This window comes from Halichoeres trimaculatus, unplaced genomic scaffold (genome assembly GCF_033239565.1).
Source record: "Halichoeres trimaculatus isolate MK-OKI-2021-1 unplaced genomic scaffold, fHalTri1.1 fHalTri1_scaffold_17, whole genome shotgun sequence".
NCBI lineage: Eukaryota > Metazoa > Chordata > Actinopteri > Labriformes > Labridae > Halichoeres > Halichoeres trimaculatus.
In genome coordinates this window covers 2,386,882-2,411,791 of record NW_027437195.1, presented here as the reverse complement: position 1 = coordinate 2,411,791, position 24,910 = coordinate 2,386,882, and the positions used below count along the sequence as shown (strand labels likewise).

The 24,910-nt window shown below is 43.6% G+C and overlaps 1 protein-coding gene across 1 annotated transcript in view; it reads right to left on the bottom strand.

Annotated features, from left to right (window-relative positions):
* clmna (calmin a) overlaps positions 1-10,722 on the bottom strand; it is an 88,183-nt gene extending 77,461 nt beyond the window's left edge. The window contains exon 1 of the mRNA XM_074691753.1: positions 10,320-10,722. Coding sequence (XP_074547854.1) covers positions 10,320-10,404 — 85 coding nt within the window. The 5' untranslated portion in view covers positions 10,405-10,722. The remainder of the gene's footprint in view (positions 1-10,319) is intronic.
* Between the last annotated feature and the right edge of the window lie 14,188 nt (positions 10,723-24,910).

The window sequence follows — 24,910 nt, the reverse complement described above, 5'->3', positions numbered from 1 at the left end:
TCTTCAAAGTTACCTTTACATAACTTGCATGTCTTTTAAACATGTTCTTTTCCTAAACCAGCAGAAACTTTGACAGAAAGATCAGTGAGGGAGACAGCAGACAGATGGGAGCAGGACGACCCTGAATAAGCACTCCACATGATTTACACTGTGAAGGCTTTTAAAGCTCAGGGTCAGGATGAGGCCGGTACACCGAGATCTGTGCGGCTATCACACATGAACACCTGTCACTGTTTTCAGAGGTTCCTGAACATTCTTTAAATAGAAACTCTGCTCAGTGTTTCCTAACGTCCAGATAAACGTTACCTTCCCGCTTGAACAAACTGTAACCTGGAGACAACCCAAACACAGTCCAGACCTCTGAGGTTTCATGTTTACCTGGATCTATTCTGGTCTTCATTTCAACTCCCAACTATGAGCAGTCTTCATCAAATCTTTGCTTTTGTTTCTATTTCATGTTTTCAGCAGAGGGGAGGACACAGAGGCTCAGACGTTCAGCACACATGAGGCTGAGACGTGAGCAAACACTGATCATAAGGATCTGGAGTCAAGTGAGTTATCGTCACCATAACAGCAGAAGACACTGAGGCTTAACACCGGGTTTATATGATGCAACAGCTCCAGTTAAAACCTGCAGAACAGACCTTACACAGCGCTGAGAGAGACCTGCATGAGGTGGGAGGCAGTGTGTGCGCATGTGTGTGTGTGTGAGCTGTGTGGGCAGTGTGATGTAGGAATCTTGCTCTCAGGGACTCAGCGCTGTAACGCAGAGGGGGCTGCTCTCGTCTCATCGTGTGTTATGTAACAGCCTCGGGGCCGTTGTTTTAAAGCGCTCGCTGATCGCCGCTCCTCCAGCTTTCATGCACAGAGTCACAGACTGCTCGGGCTCATCTCTGAGTGTCACAGCGGATCAGGACGGAGGCACTGAAACTCCTGCATGGTTTGGAGATGCTGGGAGAAGTCAGCGTCACAGCTCGGGGTAAAGCTGGAGTCCACGGTGCAGAAAGAATCTGCAGGCTCTCATTAGAGGAGCGAGTCCTGCAGAGAGCTCAGGCCTGCTGCAGTCTTCAGGGCTGAACACACACTCACAGCTCACATTAACTCTGTGCAGTCCAATGAAGCCTGAGGAACAACATGATACTAACAAGAGTGCAGGCAGGAAAGTGTCTTGATCAGCAGTTTTGGTCCTGAGAGCTGAAAACCTGCTGACACGAGATAACAGATTCACTGGAGGAGAGAGTGGAGCTGCACACTTTCTCAGGTTTGTGTTTCAGCAACAACAACGAAAAGGCTAACATAATAACTTAGTCCAGCTAGATCTGCTGTCAAATCATGTCTCTTCAGATGCTTTCAAACCGCTCGTTTCAGTCTAAGGCTGCTCAGAACACATCTCTCACCAGACGGCGATGGAGCCTGGCTGCAGGACTACCAACGTAAATATTTGACATTAACAGGACTATCTCATGTTGGTGGTGTTGCCACCCTTACATTACGTCACAGCATTGTACAAAATGCACTCTGCATTAACAGCGTCCTTTGTGCTAAAGCAAAGCCGAGCTTTCCACCGCTTCGACCTCTCCACCACTGTCTCAGAAACTCTGCTGCAGAGCATGATTGACATGTGGGTTGTCCTCATAAGGTCCAGCTGCTTGGGCGTAATGCAAAGAATTAAAGAGGAAATAGGATCAAGCCATGAAATCAGGGATGTACCACATTGGATTTTTTTCTGATATGTTATACATCGATATTTAACAACTTATTAAGTCGATACCATTTTTTTTTTTCTGCGCACATAATTGCAGGGATCAACTGTCTTCCGTGTTGGAAGTAGCATATCGTATTAACTTATCACATTTGTTATGTCATAGGGACAGACCGCTGGGCCGATTATTGGGGGCAGTATTTGGCATTTTGAGGCATATCGGTATCGGCCCTTTTTTTATTTTGACAGCCAATAAGAAACACATTTAAAACTGCGATGTTGCAGCCCCTCTGCTGTCTGCAGTCACTACTCAGTCCCCAGCACTGTCCTACCCACAGTATCATCTGATTGGTCACAAGCAGAGCCATGGCTTGGGAAACAGCCAATCAGTAATGCAGTTATTACAGTTTTTTGCAGTTACATAGAAATTTGGGAAAACTTATTTACTGTAGAAAACTTTATCTATTTTTTTATGTTTTCATTTTACTTAATAAAACATGCTGCTAAGCCTGGGAGCTGTTTAATAAACTCATGCTTGAAGGCATCTGAATGCAGTTCAGTGTTGGAGTTTGTATTGTTCAAAATGTTGACACCAATATTTTCACTTTGACTGCAAATGAATATCGGCTTCAAATATTGGTTATCAGCCTCCTTGACTACAAATAATAGATATCAGTATCAACCTGGAAAAATCCATATCGGTCTATCTATATTATGTAATATTAATTTCTTGTGCAAAATAGTAAAAATATATACTTGAAACTGTATGTTTATTTGTGAGGACTGCTTTCAAACAAAAAATTCAAAGAGATAAATCCTACTTGAAAGCTGTATGATGCTGTTTCTGAGAAAATCATAACAGGACAAATTTGGCCAATTTCATAACTGACAGTCAGTAAACACAAACTCTGTTCACAGGGAACATCTGAGAATAACAACTGTACAGCAGTTAAACCATATTTGAATAAAATATTTTGCTTTGGTAAATGTGTCTAAATCAGTCAGATACATGCTTCTTATAGGCTGCTGCTTAAGTTCAAGTTTGACTGTAAACAGGAGCCAAATATGGGACTACTCAATCCGAACTGTGCAAACACAATCACAAAAACATTTAAAAAATATCTGCAGCTTCAGCTCATCATTTCATCAGTTTATTATAAAGGCAGAATTCAGAGTGTTGGCTGATATCTGATATTTTATTTTTAAGCTTGTATCAGCTGATACCAATAACATGCCGATCATATTATGCATCCAATGATGTCAATTGATTGATTCATTTATGATCAGTTCTTAGCAGGAACCATCTATAACCAACAGGTTATCTATACCCATCCTTAGTCGGGACATACCATGTCATACCATGAAGGGCGTCGGTGGCACAGTTGGAGAATGCGCTTGGACGGTGACCGGAGGGTTGCAGGTTCAAGCCCAGCTTGAACATGGCGATGTGTCCTTGGGCAAGACACTTAACCCTACTGCTGCATCAGTGGTGTGTGTGAAACGGTATGAAAGCGCGTGACTGTGTTAGATGTACTGATGGATAGCTAATACAGTAAAAATTTGCTCCATCAGTGAGTGAATGTGAGAGCGAATGGGTGTGGATGGGTAAGTGTGACCTGTGGTGTACAGCAGCTTTGAGTGGTCCATGACTAAAATAACGCTATATAAGCTCAAGTCCATTTCACCATTTACCATTGGTCATGGAGACAGTATCTCACCTGCATTCCACCTTCTCTTCAGAGCTTTTTAAACATCTGTCAATGAACAACGCTGCATGTTGAGGTTTTTTAAAATTGTGTCTAAATTTGTTGTGATTTCAATGCTATCACCTGAGAAACAATTATTCTACATGTGTTCACCTGTTGCTAATGCTAAGCTAGCAAAATGTCCCTCCTTTGTTTGTTACATGCTGTAAAGCAGAAGTTGTTGCTGTAAAGTGTCTGGTTGTCTGTGTGTTCTCTAATAAAGCTCAGTGTGGCAGCTGTTCCACATCGCTGTACCAAACTTTTCCTAACTAAGTTAAGTTAAGTTTGGCTTTACTGGGGGATTAAAACGCCTACAGGTAAAACAAGTAGACTAGGATTTGGGATTTAAAACCCCTTTACAACAAAACCAAAAAAGTATTTAACCCAGGTGGCATGAAGGAAAATGTCCTGAGCACACGAGTCCACAGGTGTGACCAGCAACATGAAGTCACTGTGAAGTTATGATGAATCGGGACGAGCTCAAAGTGAAGTCTGACTAATTCCACAGAGATCGGTGACGTTTCCTCTGCTCTGTGTTTTTCTCACAGCTCTACACCACAACTCAAAGTTGTGTTTCCAGGGCAACTGTTGCTCACCAGGTGTAATAAGACGCGGATCACTGAAATCACCTCCCGTGTTGTTTTTTAGCTCACATGGTGGGGGGGCAGACCACTCCATCTTCATCTGCTGCTGATCATGTTCCAAACTCAGATTACACACACCTGTAAAACCAACAGGTACAGTTACAGGTGAGACGGAGCACCATGTTAGCATGGTTTGATGTAGCCTGGAGGGTCTGATGTGGAGCTAACTATACAGAGGTTCAGCTGCTTCTCTGACTCTGTAACTCTATGTTTGACTGTGATGATTACAGTTCATTAAAACCCCAATCTACCATAACCCTGCCCTGTTTAAATCTGCAGTTGACTTTCTGAAGAGAACTTCTTTTCTGCTTGCAAAGCAGTTTCACGCTGTTTGCTTGGAAAACTGTGACACCAAACGGCGTGAAACTGCTTTGAAACGATCATGTTTTTCTTCTTCATTTGATTTATTAGGGGGGTACACTGTGTCCTAACTGCTATGCCGTCACAGTATTATGTAGCCGTTGCAGCTCTCCGCATAAAGCTTACACACTGCTTACCACGAAGGGCACAGTTGACAGTGGAAACGAAAACAGGATCAGGCTTTACCGATCCGACCCGTACCAAACTGTACTGATCCATACTGGACTGTTTGGTGAAAGCAGGGCTCTAGTTGTCAAGTTTGGATCCATCCTTTTCCACCAATACCTCGTCCAGTTTTGAGGGGCTCTACCATAGTCTGTATATAGAGTGGACAGCGTGGCTCTGCCATTTACCACTGTACGGTTTTGAAGCCAAAATACCTCCGTCACAGACGCAGCCATTGTAGCAGTCGTACAGCCAGAGTCTGTGCAGTAGAGGCTGTGAAGGATTCTGGGAGAATCTGAGTGGAGCAGGGTGACAAAAATGTTTTTTTTTTTTTTTTTTCAAGAGTGTAATCACTTCTTGACTCTACCTCCCGACATATTTTACAATCCCTGAAAAAATACATCAGAACAGCAGCTGTCAGTCATCATTTAACATTACGTAAAGCCTCGTTTCTAACCTCGTATAACTAATGAAAACAAAACTTTTCAGAAAAAGGGGGACTTGAATACAAGTCAGCCAAATGATATCTTCAAATCACCACAACAATCAGACGTGAAAACCAGGTTCAAGGTCAAACCTGAAGTTACTTCAAGAACCACAAACTCACAGAATTTTGCGACAAGTGTTTTGCAATTTCCACAAATAAAGTGGTCTATCACTGATTATTAAAAAAAATGAGGAAAGAGAGGAAAGAGAGGAAGAGGAGGCTAGTGGTTAGGGAGAGCTGGCAAAAGGTGCCAAATAGGACTGAACAATTAATCGATTTTAAACCGACATCGCAATGTAATAGAATGCAATTTTCAAATCACAAAGGCTGCACTTAAAAAAAAAGGTTCATGTACACAGACCTGGAGGGAATATAGTAACTTGAACTTGTTCTCCCTTAAAACCAGCAAAAGTCAAAATGCTGTTTTGTTCTGGCGAAAAAAAAACCTGTGGGCTACAAAGATCCATACAGTATATCGTAGAGCCACACCCCTTTGTCACTTTTTTCTGTATGATTTCTTACTCTTACTGACAACTGTAGGTCAGTAAAACTTCAGAGTTTCTTTTTCTTTTCAATTAAGAAATTCAAAAAAGGCTTGTTGGCTTTTGTTGGTTAATCATACTTTAAAATGACTTAAAACTTGTGTTAAGTGAACAATGCAGAAGATAAACGTCCCCCCAAAAAATCGTTTGCTAAATCTCAATTGCAATATTGGTCTAAAAAAATTGCAATTAGATTATTTTCCAAAATCGTTCAGCCGTAGTGCCAAATCAGATGCTACTGATGATAAAAATGACCAGGAGACACTGGCCGGGCAGCAGGCAAAGAGGAAGGAAAGGACAGCTTTTAACCAATGTTCTTCATAGTTCCTGTGGTTGTGGCACAAGGGGAAAACTATGTTGGGTTTATAGTCGATGGTGTGACCCGTCTGTTGAGGCAACTTTGAACTTTGCAGTTACACAACAACAGTTAGAAACACAAAGTCTGTCAGGACCAGTGCATCACTTGAAACACTGAGCCCCTTCCAACTTCTTTTAGCGATTTAGATGAGACCAACTTTTGCACAGATATGCTGTTAAGGTCATTTGAGTACATCATTTAGGAAAATTTTAAAAAATATTAAACTTTGCTTTTTTTCAAAGTATTTATGCTACTTTTTCTTTGAAAAGTATTTAACAGAAATATCCTGTTTGATCAGCCAGTCCTTATTCCAGACAAACTTCATTTTTACAGTGAAACATTTAGCAAATATCAAAACTCAGTCAATCTTTACTTCATAAGAAACTACGGCAAGCCTGTTGGGACCAGTATTCATCAGCGAACACACTCATTCTGTACCCCCCTAAAAAGGGGTCAATCAAAACTGGTGCGACCATCTCAGAAAGTTGGTAGCCCCAGTGCCACCAGTGGAAAAGTTAGTGTAGAGCTCTGGATTTGTAGAGCTGACACAGCCACCATAACTCCAGGGTGAAGGCTCTGCTCCCATGATGCTTTACAAACAATCAGCTTTTAGGTTTAAACTTTTCGTGAACCTTCAGGAGTGAAAGTATTTCTGATGAAAGTGTAAGTGACGCTGTGAGTCCATCTCTGCTTTTTCTGCCCACACATGACGCACAGCGCCGCTTCCACTGCACGGTTAGACGTTGTTGCCTGTTGCAGTGTTTGGGTTGATCCAGTTTGAGCCGAACAAAGCTTTCATTCTCACCACGGCTCATTAAATCAATTACTTCCACTTTAAAGAGCAATTGTTTAGTCTGCTCCTCTAATCTTCCCAAAGCCGCGTTTGGCACACTGGCAACACTTAGCGTAGCGTATGAGGTATTCCCACAGGACTCACTAAAGTTCAGAGCAGAGAGCCGCGCGTCTCAGACGGGTTTAACTGGACGAAAAAAGAGCAAAACTTCAGAGGAGCGATAACACCTGAGAAAATCCCCCAGGACGGCATGAGACGTTCACAGCCGACCTAGAGCTCAGACACTAAAATGACACAGTATAGCCACAGTGGAAAGTTGAATCTGAGAGATGTGAACAGTCACCATGGGGTTCATGCTTGTTTTTGTCTGTTTGCTCCCACAGCCTTACAGGAATAAATGCACTGAAGAGGCAGAGAACAATTTGTACACCCACAGCAGCAGCAGCAGCAGCAGAGAGCGGAGCGAGTGATGCAGCAGTGTGGGCTGTTCCTGAGGAGACAATCACTGACTCCATCTTCAGCTCCCCAACCCTCAAACTCATGATGACCTCTCACATTGATTCAAAGGGATGCTAACTGCACCACGCTAAACATCACACAGACTCGGCAAGCTCCGAAAACACAAGTGAACTGAATCAGGAGTTTAGCTTCGTGAGCCATGCAGATCTGGAGCTAGGAGGAATGTTTTGGATGAGGTCTGGATGAAATACTCAGACATTCACACAAGCAGTTACCTCTGAGATATCAGGAGCTAAGAGCATGTGAGGAACGTCATGTTTTAATGTGAAGCTTAAAATAAAACTCCACACAGGAAGAGATTATGATTTCATTAATGGAGAAAGAGACAAAAGAAATGAGAATGGTGTGCACCAAAGATGATTCAGATTTATAAAACCGTTGTTGTGCACACCTGCACACAATGTTTTCTTTATAGATCGGGGTCCACATGGAGAAGCTGTGAATTCCTCCCCTGACACGCCCATAATCAGCCATAAATGGTCAAAGCAAAGCACCTGTAGAATGAAAATCCACACAAACGAGGGGCAGATTAAAGGTTCCCAAAGCTGGATTACAGCAAAAACAGGAAGTTTAGACAAAGAAATGAAACTTGGTGGATCAAATTGACTTATGGGTAATTTACTGCAGCAGGATCTCAAACTCCACAACAATCAGAGAAAAACACCACGTCACTGCTGCATCCACCCTGTCCTATGAGCCAACACATCCACTGTTCTTCATTAAGCCCAAAGATACCTGACAATTTACATGAGCCACACCAACTTCCTCTTCTATTTTCAGAGAGGACACGTCAGTCAGCAGCCTGCCTCACTCTGGATTATAAACAATCAAAGGTTTGATCCACAAACTAAAACTCAGTGTGCACTGGCAAGTTACAAGGAACTAAAGACCTAATGATCATGTTAGGGATGATTAGAAATGGGTACCTTTCACATTTGGAACAATATGCTACCGATGCCAGGTACCTGGCATCCGTACTGCATCAGTACCAGTACTCCACGGTACCGATTTTCAGTACTTTTTTTGTGTTTATGTGGTACAAAGTAACACTATGTTTAATAATAAAGTATATTTTTTTTTTCAATTTAACATATCTATTCTGCAATATATCACCTTGTTATGCTGTGTTTATGTCCAGTATGGAAAATCTCCTACTTTTCCACTCCCTCACAGTCACAAGGATGCATTTAGGTACCAAAACATGGTACCTTTTGTTTTTGGTTTACTTTTGACAGACTTTGGTCAGTAAAATAAAAGTACCTAATTTGGAACCTATCCCCAGGGATGACTTAATCTCTGCTCTCATATCATTACAGAATAAATACAAGCAGCTGATGAAGATGTGATGAGTAGGCTGAGTGTGGAGGTGTGTGAGACCACCTCTGTGTCTCTGTGTGCTCATTGGTATTTTCATTAAACTAAAAACCACACTTGATGATAAAAGCACAAAGTGAAAAATAAGAATGGAAACATTTGTCTCTATGGTTTTTGTGTTGGTTTCATTTTAATCTCTGTATCAGTGATTACATTAGTGCCCAGTCCTTTGAGGTCCATTCAATATAATGAAGGTCAGACAGCTCTGAAGAAATGTGTTACTTAGGGATATTGATACCACTTTCCTTCAGTCCGTTACCAGTTAAACTGCAGCAATGCAGCGCCAACTACTGGTGAGGAGGACCTATTCAACGTAAGATTTTTTGCCTTGAGTATCAGCTGCTGGAATCGGCAGCCTTCATAAGTACCGATACCTTGAAAAAAAGGCTGGTATCTGCCTAATACCTAATACTGATACCTGTACTTGCCCATTCTTAATATTTATTTCTTATGTTGATACAGGTTTATCATGGGAGTAAATCATTAAAGGTGGCTCGTTCACAGTTACAGCCTAAATAAAAACTTTAATTTGAATGATGATGATGATGATGATGTGGATCTGTCTGTACAGTTTTTATATTTAGTCAGATAAAATGGCAGAGACATCAGTTTGTACCTGCAGGCTTTAATTCACCACTTAGTCGTCTGTGTCAATGGTTTCTCCTGACTCCAAATGTCTGCGTGCAAGAACCAAACTTTACGCCACTTTCAAGCCCTGGTTTAGTGTAAGCAAGCTTAATAAATGAGGCCCCAGGTTTTTACCTGAAAATCACAGAGTGAAGGGCTCAGAAAGTCCAATTACCCCCATCTCTGACTTCAGACAGAGCAGGACAGATTGACTGTCTTCAGACTGTGTCTTTATCATCACGTATAGATCTGCAGCTCACATAATGAGGGCTTCTGTGAATCCTGCATCACTTCAGCAGAGACGTGTTCCCAGTCATGAAATAAATGATGAGGTTTTCACTTCTGAATCTGTTTTTATTACAGACTGTGTTGTGATCGTTTTATGCTTCTCTGAGCTTTTTATAATTCTTCTTTTATCCTCTGATATCTCTGGATCATCTCAGAGCTTCTTATTCTCCTTTTCATCCACCTTGTGCCAGATGATAAATTAACATTATCTATAAATCAACCAATAAATGTAAGGCAGAACAACCTTTGTCCTCAGCTCGGAGCAGAGCCTCCAAGTGTACAGTCAACAGAGAAGAAGAGGTGTTTTTTTATTTCAGCGCAGAGTGAGCCTTTGAGTACACACTCTGTTTACACTTTGGTTTTACGCACAGAGCTACACACACACTTCAAAGCGTCCATACAGCTGTAGCAGTGTTTAAGTAGTCAAATGATAGTGTGTGAACGGCTTCTCTCACGTGAGAATGAGCCGCCGTGAAGTGAGCGCAGATTCATTCGTGGGCTCAGAGTGGAAAGTTTTGGACTCGTGGCTGCAGAGGAATCCGGTCCAAAGTTCCCAAAATCAGAAGTAACCGCTGCAGGAGCTCGCTCCCAGCACACACTCACTCACACACTCACTCACAGTTGCGTGGAGGTTGTGCATGCGTGGCCAGGCCACTCACCGCACCACAGTGTTATCAAACAGCGCAGGAAAGAGGAGAACCCGGGATGCTCTTACCTTGCAGGTTCTGCACCCGCATGTCGCTGATCTGCCCGATAAATTCCTCCCTCTCGAACCAGTCTTCCCACTCGTGTCCGGCCATCTGGAGCCGCGAAGGGCGCGAGAGTCCCGGGCAGGATCACTCAGAGAGCTCCCCCAGGCTGGAGGAGGAGGAGAAGCGGCTCTGCTGCAGCGGGCAGGCGGGCTGGCTATTGTCCGACCGGCCGACAAAAAGCCATGCAAGTCGGGAACAAAGACGGAGAGAAGGAGCGGGACGGGTTCAGTCACCGGCCGGACATCTCCGCAGTCCGTCGGGCGATAACTCCGGGACTCAACGCTCGGACAGCGGAGGGAAAGATGGAGCTCCGGGAGGAGGTACTGCCGGAGAGATGAGCGCAGAGCGAGGAGGAAGGAGCTGCAGCACCTGGTGGGTATTTCCGAGGTGGGATGGAGCTGATCCAGGCCCCGCCCCCTCTTTCTCTCTCCCTCTCTCTCCCTTTCACACACACACACACACACACACACACACACACACACACACACACACACACACACACACACACACACACACACACACACACACACACACACACACCAAAACAATCCTTGTCAACAACAGAAATAAGAAAGAGGCATAAACAGAAAGATGAAAAACACAGTCAGATCCATTTGACAGTTTTTATTTGGATGATCTTCAGACTAAATGTTTCCAAAGTTTCATCATCATTTCCTCATAACACAGAGTCATTAAAGTGATCAGTATGAGACTGAAATAGCACCGCTCTCTTTGGGAATTTAATCATGTTGATCTGGGCACGACTAAACGTCACAAACCTAAAAGAAACTAGCAGCAGTTTGATGGTGTCCTCACCAAAACCAGAGTAACAGATGTCTGTACATTTAAGAAAAAAAGAGATAAAAACAACATAAATTACTCAAATCACAACATTCATCAGAAAATAATCCTGTTTTAATCTTCCAGTGGGGATTATTACCCACTCTGCAGGGTTCAGATTACAGCAGAAAACAAAAACAAACAGGTTACAAAGATGTAAACAAACCATGCGTATACAGCACATGGAGGGACTCACTTCACATTGGAAAGCCTGATTTTGCACCTGGCCTTGGGCTGTCCCCTCTGAGGTCAGGTCAGACTCCACAGCTGCAGTACTTGCAGGGCAGCTGTGGAGGAGGAAAAGACTCACAGAGCATCCTCACCCAGCCTGTCCACGGCGTCTTGTGCAGCTCACTCAACCATCCTGTCCCTCTGAGAGCTGCAGATGTTTCTGACTTTGTGTGTCATTCTGAAAAATCCCTGTGCTGGTGCAGAGCGTCTGAAACGACACAGCTTCGGTCAGGGTTGTCTCTTCATGAACATCATCTGAACCCTCTCCAGACCCTCAGCCAGCCTGTGATGAGCTGTGGAAACAGGAAGTGTCCTGACCTGCCTGTGTTCACTCTTCACCCCACAGTGGGTTATGTAAAGCAGTGCTGAACTTTATGGTGAAAGGGTTCCTGTATTTTAATTCCATAATGCTCTTTCACTGCAGAGATGGTGGCTTTCAGCAAGTTATGCAACAATCATTTATTATTTATGAAGAGGCGTGAGCTGGCTCCATGAACCATGGCCCTCCATCACTTATTCCCATGAGCAGAGAGAGGATTTCAGCTCAGCTCAGCTCAGGGTCTTCTTTGTCCTGTTATTAACTTTGTGATGCTGCAAATGCTTCAGTGACGGGTCAGGACTGCAGCAGGTCAGTTCAGCACCTGGACTCCTTTACTACAGAGCCATGCTGTTGTGATCTCTGCAGGATGTAGTTTGTGTGGTCTCTCTGAAATCTGTAGGGTCTTTCTGAAGAGGTCTGGATGGCAGCATGCGTTGCTCCTAAACCTGTAGATACCTGTGGATACCTTTAGATAACTTACAGAGCCCCCCTCCACCTCCACCAGGGATGCTGGATTTGAGCTGTGAGCTGAGGACAAGCCAGGTGCTCCCTCTCCTCTTTAGGGCTGTAGCCACAGCTTCCAGGATTTCCAAAAAGAATTCAGATTCTGAGTCACGGGACCACAGGACTGTTCCCCTCAGTCCATCACAAATAGATCAGGTCTCTGTGATTCTGGATCAGGTTTACATCTGGTTTCCTCTTTGCATGGTGCACTTTGAAACAGACTTAGTGGATGAATGGTGTTCTCAGACTGCGTTTCTTTTGAAAGTGTTTTTGAGCCCATGCAGTGACCTCCACTACAGAGTCACGTCTGTTTTTAATGTAGTGATCTCCTCTAGATGTTCTGTACGTGATGAAATCCTTCCATATTTTCTCATGTTCTTCTGAAAAACTATTCTCAAACTGTTTGCTCTCTTACCCCTAAATTCCTCCAATTCCTTTCTGCGCGGCGGCTTCCAAACCTCGTAAATTCACTGTCAATTAGAAAGCACTAGAAAGGAAGTCACCGTGTGAAGTACCCAGAAGATTCCAAATAAAACACAATGCACAAACTCTTGAACATTAATTTCCCCAATGTGTTGTAAATACACCAAATCTGGAGGCACGTGCATCAGGTAAACAGTTGGTCCGAGGGTCCCAGATGCAACACAAAGGCATGGATGAAGAGAAGCTGATCTTGGAAGTGGAGAAGTTCAACATTCTGTATGATCCTAAACATCCTTTTAATAAGGATACAGGCAGAAAGGACAAAGTGTGGACTGACATATCAAAAGTTATGGGAGTGGATGGTGATCGTGTGCTATTTACACAAGAGCCTGTGACTCTTGGAGGACCAACCCTTCAGCCCTCCCCTCTCTGGATTAAGCGGCACAGCGCACTGCTTCCAGTGAGGTTTGATCAGAGTAACAGTGTGTACCCACTGAAAGCATCGCAAATTTTTTGTGCGTTGATATTACATACAAAGTCAATTTAAAACCATGAATTGACGCTGCGTCGGGGCGAGCATAGAGCGACGTCAAGTGTGTCAGCGTTTAGCATTGAGCGGCGAGCGTTTCCAGTGAAAAACACTCGCTGCTCACCACTCAATGCTCGAGTTGAAATAATTGAACTTTTCGAGCGAGCGAGCGAGCATTTTGACGTGCTGGGACAGCCTATCTGCGTGGAGATCATCAGCAATGGACAGGCGCTCCGCAGCTGGAATGGAGCGCCTGTAGTTGGTATCCAGGCGGGAGATCCTGGCACCAACCCTGGATAGCAGGTCTTCAAACTGGGCAACAGTTAGCCTGAAGTACCGCTGGAACCGGCCGTCGTCCAGACGTAGCTCCTGCAAGAGACGGTGGAACTCACCGAGCTCACACCGTCTCCATAGGGTAGCATGCATCCAGTACTGACGTCGGCACCTAGCCTACAGCTGACTTCTTGACAGCAGGTACAGAGCAGCGATGGTGGTGATTGGAGCCATGTTCGACGATGAAATGATGATGGCGGACTTTTCGTGCAATGAAGCCGCAGCGAGCAGTGAGCGTTTTTTGCATATTTGTACCAGCATCTAAACTCGAGCGTCTAGCACGGCGCAATTTCACTTGACACGCGAATACATTCGCCCTCAACGCTTTCGGTGGCTACGCAATGTAAGACAGCGCTGTCCACTGTGCTCTGCTGCGCTGGGCGGTGGAATTTAGGGCTTAGTCTCTCACAGAGTGCTGAACCTTTCTGAGAGCTTCACAGCTGAAATACACCAGATGTGCCTGCAGTCCATCTCCGCTCCATCAGGGCAACACATCAAATAGGTGTCCATTCAAGTAAATCTTCCAACTCACACTGGATCTGCTCCAGCTCTGAGGGTTGGTGTGGCAGGTCGTAGGTGGTATTTTTGCTGGTTGCGGAGCTGTGACCATAGACTGTATAGATGGCTTTGAGCTCCCTTCTGAAAAGCTATGGGGTTCCTGTCAGTCACATGAGCTGAGCTGTGTCTCTGATTGGACAATTGAATGGTCCTAATATATTCTAAACCACAGAAACAGAAAAAATGTACTTCCTAGTTTGTGCCGACAGAGGAATCAGCGTTTTAGATCCAATCCGTTTTTTAACCAGGCTGTAAATATGTTTTTTATGTCGTAAAAGTTTGTTTTTTTGACTTGGTGTGTACGTGACTCCCTATCTTTCTGTGCCCATCCTCAAGCAGATCCTCGATGAACAGTAACTTTTAGCATAAGGTGAATATTCAAGAGCAAGAAAAGGTTTTGAAAAGGTGTTTTCTTTTGTTTTGATTGAAATTTACTCTGTTTCTGCAGCATCAAGAGCTGAGCTTATATCTGTGGGTTATGTGTAGTGTCATCATTACTTTCTGCACAGAGTTTGGACGTGACTTTGTGCTGCTGAGTAGTTGAGATGCGTCTCTTCCTGTGCTGCCGTCATTAAGCCGGGACTAAAGCTGTGTCTGTGCTCTGCACACTGTCACCACACGGAAATGAGGGTCCTATCAGTGAAGTGTGTTTATACACACACCCATACACACACTCCTGGTCCTCTAGCAGGTTACAGTGGAATACAGGGTGTGTGAGGGAGGTTTATAATCAGCCACATCAAGATAAATGTCCCTCAGATTCAGCCACCTGTTGAGCTTTGCAGCAGAGGTATAGTTGTCTGTTTAGCTTCTTTGATGCTTTTTTGATGTAACATCAAACTGAACAATTTTGGTCTTTGTGTAGTCTAAAGGTCCATTTATGCTCAGCGTTATATTTGTTACATCAGTTACTCTGCGTTCACTTTATCCTTATTCCTGCATGTTTCCCTAAAGCTTTCGGATACAGACCAAACAGAGCTGTACTGCTGGAAACCATGGGCGCTGTGTTGCTGTTACAACTTGATAGGTAGCTTTAGTGAGACAAGACAAAGGAATAATAATGGTCAAACTTTTGCCATAACAGCCTCACTGACCACTGCCTCCTACAACACTGTCTACATTTTTGTCTTTTGTGCCAGAGATACATTAGCAACACCTCCTCCACAGTCCCCATGTATGCTTTGAGCTGGTTGTTGTCAAGAACTTTTGATTCTGGCCTGCTCCCCCTGGTGGATGTAATGGTTAACAGCAATACCAGTGTAAAGAGCACATGGAAGTATGAGAGCAGAGACGGTAACATGGTTTGAAAAGGACGAATGCACTTTCATACGTTAAGGGAGGAGAAATGGGCCTTAAACATTATTACTCTGTTGGCTTTCTTGAGAAGCAGGACGTTTGATGACATCCAGGCCCTAACAGGCTCCACAGGCTTCTGTACAGTGACCAGTGGGTGTCGGACCATTTGCAAAAGCTACAACCATAGACTGTACAAAACATGGACGTAGCACATCATGGACGAAGCATATCGGCTATTGCGGCCAAAATGGGTAGTGGCAAGGGCTTTACATACAGCTATAGGGCACCTGTCAGTCACATGACCCTGAGCTGTGCCTCTGATTGGGCAAGCTCGAGATCATAATATCCTGTGAACTGCTGAGTTACAAAAAAATCACCTATCGGCTACTGTACTTCTGGCTTACACGCAATAGTTCTATTTGCAGCACTAGTTGGTGTATATAACTGTAAGTCATAGGCATAGCAGTGCAGGCCAATCCCAATCTTTTTAAAAGTTATTTTTGGGGCTTTTATGCCTTTCATTGGATAGAAGAGAGGACAGTGGATAGAGCAGGAAACAGGGCGAGAGTTGAGAGTGACATGCAGGAAAGAGGCCACAGCCCAGACACAGACCCAGGCCACCCGCGCTAGGGTGAACCTCATGGAGCGTGACCTAATCCACTAGGCCATCTGCGCTCCCCAAGTAACACTTTTTACATTCATATCAATGCTGTGTGTGCTGTCATCTTCACTCTCCTCTCCAGAACGGTTCTCCCTCAACCTCTGACATTTGTATTCATCCTGTCATTTATCACTCGTCTAGGCTCACTCAAGGCACACAGTGCTAACATGGTTACTATGGGGCAACACATAGAAAAAATGAAACCTATGTGGAAGTGCTAAAAGTTTCTGTTTATCAAGAATCCGCTCAAGGCTGGCTATAGAAAGAGCGGAAGTCTTGTATTTACCCAGCCAATTATAAACTGACTCTTACAGCGTTAAAAACATTTGGTACAAGTACTGATTTCAGGATCAGCACACACTGTACGGTGAGTGAATTTTTTTCTAACCCAGCAGTTTTGAAGTTGTTTGGATCACTTGTTTGTCCAATCATATGCACAGCTCAGCTCACATGACTGATGAGTGCCCTGTAGCTGGTAAGGTGGAGACTTGAAGCTGGCGTCATATCCAATGTGGCTGCGTCTGAGGATTGGCTTCATTTTAATCAGGAGCTAATGGGTGAGGTTGCAGAGACTAAGTCCATGTTTTATACAGTCTATGGTCATTAACCTAACCCACTCATATTTTCCCATGAGCCAGTCGGTGTGAAGTCTGGACTCAGATGTTTGGATGTTCACACATTAAGCTCACAACAAACATTTCAGGATCATTTTGAGGAATGGATTTTTTATGACTTTGACTTTGTTATGCAGTATTTACACAACTAGATATTCATCCTTTCACCCAGCACACCAACAGAGAGCATGTATAAATAAAAAAGTATGGGAGGGAGTCTCTGAGGAGCACATTTGCATGCTGACCCACATCAAGCCTCTCTAACAGTCAGGAGGTGTATTTTTCTCCCATACGCTCCTTTAAACAGCAGCAGAGTCGATGCTCTCCTGCCCACACGATACGAAGCAGAGGCAGATGTTTCGTAACCATTTCAAAGTGATCATCCTCCCACAGACAGAAACATCATGTTTTGGGGAAGAAAGACACTCCAACAACCCTCCAGTCGATCCTAATCTTTGGTGAGCTAAAATCAGCGGCGCCCCGGCCGATACCATCAGGAGTAATCTGTTTAAAAGCCATCTGGCACATTTTACTGCAGCCTGCTGTTCTCAACAAATAATCAAATCACACAGAAATACTTCCACCACAACAATGTCCTCCCCCTGATTACTGTCACACAATCAGCACACAACATAACTCATCCCTTCAGCCTGCTAAAAATGGATCTGCAGGTTCATCCACTGCAGCGCCCACTCCCTGCTCGCGCTGATGGGGATTATAATACAGCTCAATCTCATGCAGTTAGTAATCTCACAGCTGTGTTGACCCTGCTGGTGTGAATCTGACGGTGCATCAGCTGGTGAAGAATGTCAAGAACGCCACGGATGATAAGACGCCGTACACGCAGCTCCAGGCTTATCAGATTTCTGAGGTTTGAGGAAGCTAGCCGCTAAACAAAAACAAGGAAGAGGAAGGAGCTTCACGATGCTAAACATTTAGCATGAGCCAATCAGCTCTCCAACAGGAAGTTATGTTGCAGATTGTGCGATTCCTACTGAAAATAAACATCTGTGAGCCCTTCAGTGAGGGTGGTGTGTTTTATTTTGGAGAGCAAAGTCCTGGGGTCTGGAGATTGTGAGACTGATCCAATAAATTCAACAAGTAGGGTCATGTTTGGACTCCACAGAGGGCTGAATCTCAGGGAAATGATAAACACTGATAAGAATCCATTTTTCAGTCACTAAAATCATCCATGCTTCAATATTTGGTGTCAGCTTCTTTGAATCTTTAGTTTGTGGTTTTGGGTCAGGGTCCTGTCTTCATCCTGAGAAAAGGACAGGTTACTGCTAAAAATACTGGGTAAAAAAAATAACAAACTTGATAGTGGATCTATAAAAGGTGACCAGAAAGGTGAGGAGTTGGTGTCTGCAGACTCAGAGGCTGCAGGGCTGTGATCCTACAAGCCTTGCTGTTGGTGACAATCAGATCATACCAAACAGGAAATCAGATACGAAAACGATCATAGTATACAGTCATTTCAAACTAATAATTCTCGCTCCTGATCGTAAATCTCATCCTTGTTTATCAAAACTATATCACTGGCATATGACCAGAGGAAACCCTAAGTTATGGTTAAGGAAAAGTTCATCTTGGAGGTGGAAAACTTCATATTTTTATATGACACATTTTTATAAGGACACTAAGAGAGAGCAGAAGGCATGGACTGAAGGATCTGAAGTTTTGGGAGGATCAGGTAAGTTTAAAATGCTAATTAATCACCATGCAAGTAAGTTGTCATGGGTGGGATACCTGCAGTAACGTGGTTCTCCTGTGATCTGCGTTGGGTGCTGCCCTGCGCTGTGCTGCACGGAGCTCCAGAGACGCATCCAGTGTGAACTGAGAGCGGCGTCATGTAACCATGACTACCAAGCTCCGAATGCACAATGTTTAGAAAACAGCGAAGCTCGTTTACCAAAACATTACAGGCTAAAACAACAGGTTAACCGCAGCTAAAGTTAGCATCCTGAGCTAACACAGAGAAAGGGGGGACACTGAGGAAAAGCTCTTACATCTGCTCCACAGCACACAGCATTTAAAATACTCACATTTCCAGGGTCCCAGGTTTGTTGGCGGATGATTGGTAATGCGCCTGGATTCAGGACCAGTCTATTCTCTAGCCCTCTGAAGTACAGTCTAAAGTTGGAAAAGCAGCCGGCTGTGAAGCGACTAGCACACACATGCACAGTTTCACTGAGTGTAGCTGGAACATTTCCTTAATAAATTAACTCTAGCCTCTTGTCTTTTTCCAAGATGGGAAACTTGTGCATGGAACTATGTGGCTGTTTACAGCCAACAACAAAGCAGTGATGGCTCTTCGAGGGTTCGGGGGTATCTGCTCTGGTGGACCAATCAGGTCAGACTTGCTCCTGATTGGTCAAAAAGGGAATCACTGACATCGGCAAACCCTGGAAATTCCAAACAGCTTGTTTTAGGTCAGGATTTTATATTCACAAGCTCTACTAAGTGCAGGTTTTGTCATTAAATATCACATTTTTTGGGCTGGGAGGAAAGACAAAGATCCACAAATTTAACTAAAAGACTTAAAGTGATTTTTGCATAATATGGGACCTTTAAGAACATAATAAAGGACAAAATAAACACAGTTTTAAGAAGAATAAAGCCTACTGAACACACAAAGAGAATCAAAGCTAAACACCACTGATTCACAACATACAATAACTTCCATCCATGTACCCTGGAGTATGTTATCTAAATATCTTGCCCATGAATTTTGTAACTTAGCATTCTTAGCTCGACAATTCAGTTTAACTGGAGATAGTTTTCATTTGATAGCTAAAGAAAAAGTTTTGACGAAGCTAGTAAACATGTTGGTTGCAGGTGTTGTTAACTGCAGGACTCAACAGGAGCAGGACAGACTGAGCTGTTCCAAGATAAACTAGCTTCTGGAGGCTATCCTCTGTGCTGCTTCCACTTCCTTGCTGTTTTTTAAGCTTCTCCTGTTTTTTTTTTTTCTTTTTGTAAGAGGTGAGGGTGGGGCCCCTTCAGGGAGTTGTACACAGCCGACACGTCATTGAAAACTGTCTTCACTGTCACTTCTCTGTCGCGATTCAAAATTGGTCAGCTCTCTGAGGCCCCCTTCTGGCTCGGTGCCCCAAGCACTTTCTGTCCTACCTGAGAGCATGTGGTACCTCTGGCCTAGGTTGTAGCTCTTGAGATCAGATACACAACACTTCTATTGTAACAGGATGCTGAAACAACAGGTTTGGGACACAGTCATGCAGCATTACTCCTGGACTTAGATCATTCAATGCATAATAAATAAATCTTCTCTTGTCATACATAGTTTTGATGGAGGTATGATCAGGTCCTGAAATCCTTGGCAGAGGCAATCAGCAAGAGGGGTCAAGGACAGTCAATACCACCAAGCTTCAGCCAAGGTGACCACAAGGACATCCACAGCAAACATCACAGATCTACTCTGCTGGTTTGATCTCCACAGCCTGAGACTGGGTGATGTTGACTTGGAGTGGCTGCTGACAATTCCACCTCACATCACCCAGTCCACACGGAGACCTGACACCATCTTGGTGTCTGACCACAAAAAAACGATCCTGCTAGAGCTTAGAAAACCAGAGACCTCATGTACAAAGAGTACAGACCAAGGGGCAGCACAAGGTTTAGAAAAATGAAGCCTATGCTGAAGTGCTAAAAGTTGCTGTTCACAGAGAATCTGCTTGAGGCTGGCTGCAGAAAGACCAGAAGTCAAGTACACACCCAGCCATAAAAACAGACTTTTACAGCATTAAAAACATATTCAGCAGCTTGGGTCTAAAACACTGATTTCACTATCAGCACACACTGTATGGTGAATGAATTTTTTTCTTACTCAGCAGTTTAGAAGATATCAGGATCATTAGTATGTCCAATCAGAGACACAGTTTAGCTCTCGCGACTGATGAAAGGAAGCGTACAACCGGCGTCATATCCACTGTGGCCGCTTCCATGGGTTAGCTTCATTTCACGGTATCAGGAACAGACTGGTGATGTTGCGGACACTACGTCCCTGTTTTATACAGTCTATGGTACGGACACAAAAAACTTGACGTATGCTCTTTTTCACAGCAAAGTTCAGATGTATCAAGAGTAAAGTGACTGTGGAAATTTGCAGTGCCTCACACCAACTTCATGGCTGGAATACGCACGTTTCTACAGTTGTTGACACTAGAGATGATACTGGGATCAGTTAACACAACTAACACACCGACGAGCCTCCAGTTACATTAGTGGATATAAAACCATGTGCCATCTGTTTTAAACAATGTTTTAAACGATGTTAAAAACAGGCTGCTCACTGTGTCGTAAACGGCGCTACCTCTGCTGCAGAGCCACAGCTGGCTATGAGGCGCTCGCTGCTTAGTGCATCAGTCCATGTGCAGCGTGCCAGACATAAACAAACACAGGTAGTCTGCCAGGACGAAGAGACACGATGAGAACTAGAGCCTTATTCAGCTGTGTTTTTGTGTGACAGTAACACGCTAAAAATTCTCTAAATAAAGCATGAATGCAGACCGATATCAGATTTTTTCAGTGGGACTCCGTTTATTTGTGTTTTTGGTCAAGTAAAATATGGCCCCGTCTGAGTGCAGAGGAAACCAGCAGAGGAGCAGGGAGGGGGTGTTTGGTGCGAGCGCTCTGGGCTTCTGCTTGAGCTAAAGGTTAATTAGGCTTTAGCTCAATCTATAACACAGGGGTTAAATTGTTTGTGCAAATGTTGATTCCAACCCACAGTCAGCAGTTATTCTGCAGTGGTCTGTTCAAACTTGAGAGTCTATCAATAAAATGAAGAGTGAGGTTACTTTAGCTCTGCTTGGTAGATGACTGGCAGGACAGAACCAGGATTTTCTAACGTTTCACATTACAGACATGTCTCAGAGCAGTGGGCTGCCAGCTGTGCTGAATATAAACGGCTACTTAATTACTTACAAACTTATGATGTTTACTTGTTGTCACATTAGCCTACAGATACGTCATAGTACCAGGCGGACGATGTCACTAACATGTAGCTAGCTGCTACAACGCTTGCTTAATGTCACTGTACTACCTAACTGTACTTTCCTACCTTTCCTTTGGCGCATTGTTTCCAGTGAAAAGTTGTCTTGAACGAAGGAAATTTGTTTTGGTCCAATCTCCATTTAACTCCAAAACAAACACACACCTCACTAAAAAATTTTACAACAGTGTGCGAGACTCCAGACCACAAGGTGGCGAGGGAGGGCAATTAAAACAGATCCTCCTCATAGCATCTTTAATAACCCTGTGCGTAAAGTGTGAAATGTCTTTATCAGCCTCACCTTTTCCGCAGCGCGCCTCTGCACTCCCACACTCCCACTCACTTCCCTCTTGTGTTTGATGCTGAAAGCTCATTTTTTTGCTTGCCTCAACTTTAGCATGTAGCCCCTCCCATTCACTTTCCTTGAAATTCTCTTTTTTTTTTTTGGTCTCACTAATTCTTTTTCAAAATTTTTCTGATCGTGCAGAGAGGAAAATCTCAGGTACAGGGATCATTTGCATAAGACTTTTGTATTAAATCGGGGGCCTGGACCAGGAGGGTTAGGGGAATCCAACATGTGCACTTAATTCCACACTGACTGGGATGAACAAAGGAAATGAGCTTAGATTCATACATCTGGATATTTTTGCACGTACAGTATTTTCTGGATTTGAGTGTACATCAGGTTTCAGTAGAAAATCCACGTTATTCTTTGGACATGAGGCCCAAAGTGGGCAGTCAGGGCTTTGCCAGTCACTCCCTGAGCAAGGCATACGACACACTGGGCATTACAGGAGCCCACTGGCAAAGGGATGTCAACAACACCGCGGAGGCAGCAGAAAAGCATCCATATGGCTCTGGTTGAAGAGGAGGAAGCAGTGGGGGCAGTAGTACCACTTGGACCATGATCGGCTCAGCCTCAGTTGGGTTGACTGGAGGAGGGTTTCTGTTGTAAGACCTGAAACCCCCAGAGATTCCAGGAAACAACACAGTTAGTGTGTTGAAGGTCAAGCATTGGTAGATGTTTCTGAAACTTTATATTTGAAACTATACCTTTCTATATCTTGTTGCTAGGTGCCGCCCTGTGGCTATGGCTGCCTGTTGCAGCAGCTCTCTCTGTTTTGTCAGTTTCTTGTAATTTCTTTGTCTCTTTTTAGTAATCTTTGTATTTGGAGTGGATCATTACTTTGTATGGCTCATTTGTTGTACGACTGGCATCATAGCCACTGTGACACCACAGTTTTTGTGTCTTCAGTGATATTTTTACTACTTTTTCTCCTGTGTTTGTCTGGAGATCCTACATGTAACTATTGGCTGCATTGTTAACATGTGAACTCAGCTGTTAGCAGCCTGTAGCATGTCAGTGCTAATTGGTGTAAGGCCTGATGTCTTCCCACAAGGTGAGGAGGAGGAGGTGAGGATGACGTGCTGGTTCTCAGGTGTGAGCTAAGAAGTGATGATATTTACCTGTTCTTCTATCCATTGTTATTGGGAATGTATGATATATAAGATATATTAGATGGACGAGCTAGCTGTGCTAACCCAGCAGCAGAGGGCAGAGTAGCATCATGCTATTCACAGACACGGCTAACAGAGCTAGCACCAGACACCAACGCCACATTGGAAGAGCTTCACCTGCTGTGAGCAGACAGGATCCAGGAGACAGAGACTGAACAGACTGCTGAAGAAGCTCAGTCCTGGACCCTGTGGAGGTGGAGACTGGCTGAACTGGACAATGATGGACGAGCTGTCGTCATCTATTTTCTTATGGACCTTTTTGCACTTTCTATACACTTTCTTACTTTTGTTTTCTTGATTGCTGCTGTGACTTCAATTTTGTTGTACTTGTTACAATGACAATAAAGTTCAATTAAATTCTATTATATTCTATTATATTCTATTCTATTATATTATATTATATTATATTATATTATATTCTATTATATTATATTGTATATCACAAAATAACCATGAGATAGACATCTTAGACATGGAGTTTTGATAGAATTAATTTGTTTATATTTTGACAGACATAAAACTAACCAGTCATATCTGGGAGGAAGAGATGCAAATATAATCATCTAAGGCTTGCAGAGTGATTTATCAAACCTGAAACTGTTAATGTTTGCTCTTTTTGCTTCTATACTAAGCATGTTTGAAAGGCTCAGCGTGCACAGCGTTTAACACCTCGGTCATTGTGGCGCAGAGGTTCAATGAAAGACAAGGGATAGAGACAATCATCTGTGTGCGCATCAACACATTTGGACTGTCTCCAGAGAGCGCAGGAGATGAACCTCCATCTTCATCTGTCAGCGGCTCAGTTGAAGGACCACTGCCACTGAATGATCTCCTGACTGTCTCCAGGTCATTGACGGTCATTGCTAGCCAAGATACATCACCGACCAGCTGCTTCGAGTGCGCAATGGTGGCCCGAGTCTCACAGCAGAGGGCGCACCACATTTTGTACCCAGCTCTCACCTCCTGTAGCCTGTGACCCATACATCTGATTTCTCCACCTCCATTGCTTCAAACTCTCCATGGTGACAGCAGATAGCACGCCCCAAATCTTCATTCAAAGAGGGCGGTGTGCTCCTGTTATCAATTACACACGCACTCTTAGTAGATCACCTTCAATACGTCCACCACTAACAAATTGGAGCAGACGTTCCTGTTTTATTTCTCTAAAGTAGTTGTTTAATGCTCTTCAGTACATCTGTCTTTTTCAACCTCTGACAAAAAAAATAAACCAAGTCAAAAATAACCTTCGGATGTCTCACAACTCCCTTATGAGTAATGGAGCATTTCAGCTTGATAAAATAGTTACTTCATTTATATCGTGATAAATATCAATATTGACTGATGTGAAAATAATGATCGAGATAGGATTCTTTTGTCATATCACCCAACCCTACCTGAAATGGACATTTCTGTGCTTCACCTTTCACAAAACAAACATTAAAGATTGTGTAGCTCAGTCATTGTTTTGTATAGTAGTTGTCTGGAGCCTTTGCAGACTTTTTCCTCTCAGCTCTAGCTCAAAACCTCTGAGGGTTTTAGCTGCTTCAGTTTATGTAAGTGCTCTGTTTGCTGAGTGGGTGTATCTCTTCTTCAAGCTGGTAATTGGAGTAAGATTCTTCTTATTCCAGGATCAAAGTTTTCAGCGTTATGTGAAAACTTTCCTGATGAGTGTCTGCATGCATTATTTATAGCAACTGACTCACTTTTGAGTCACAAT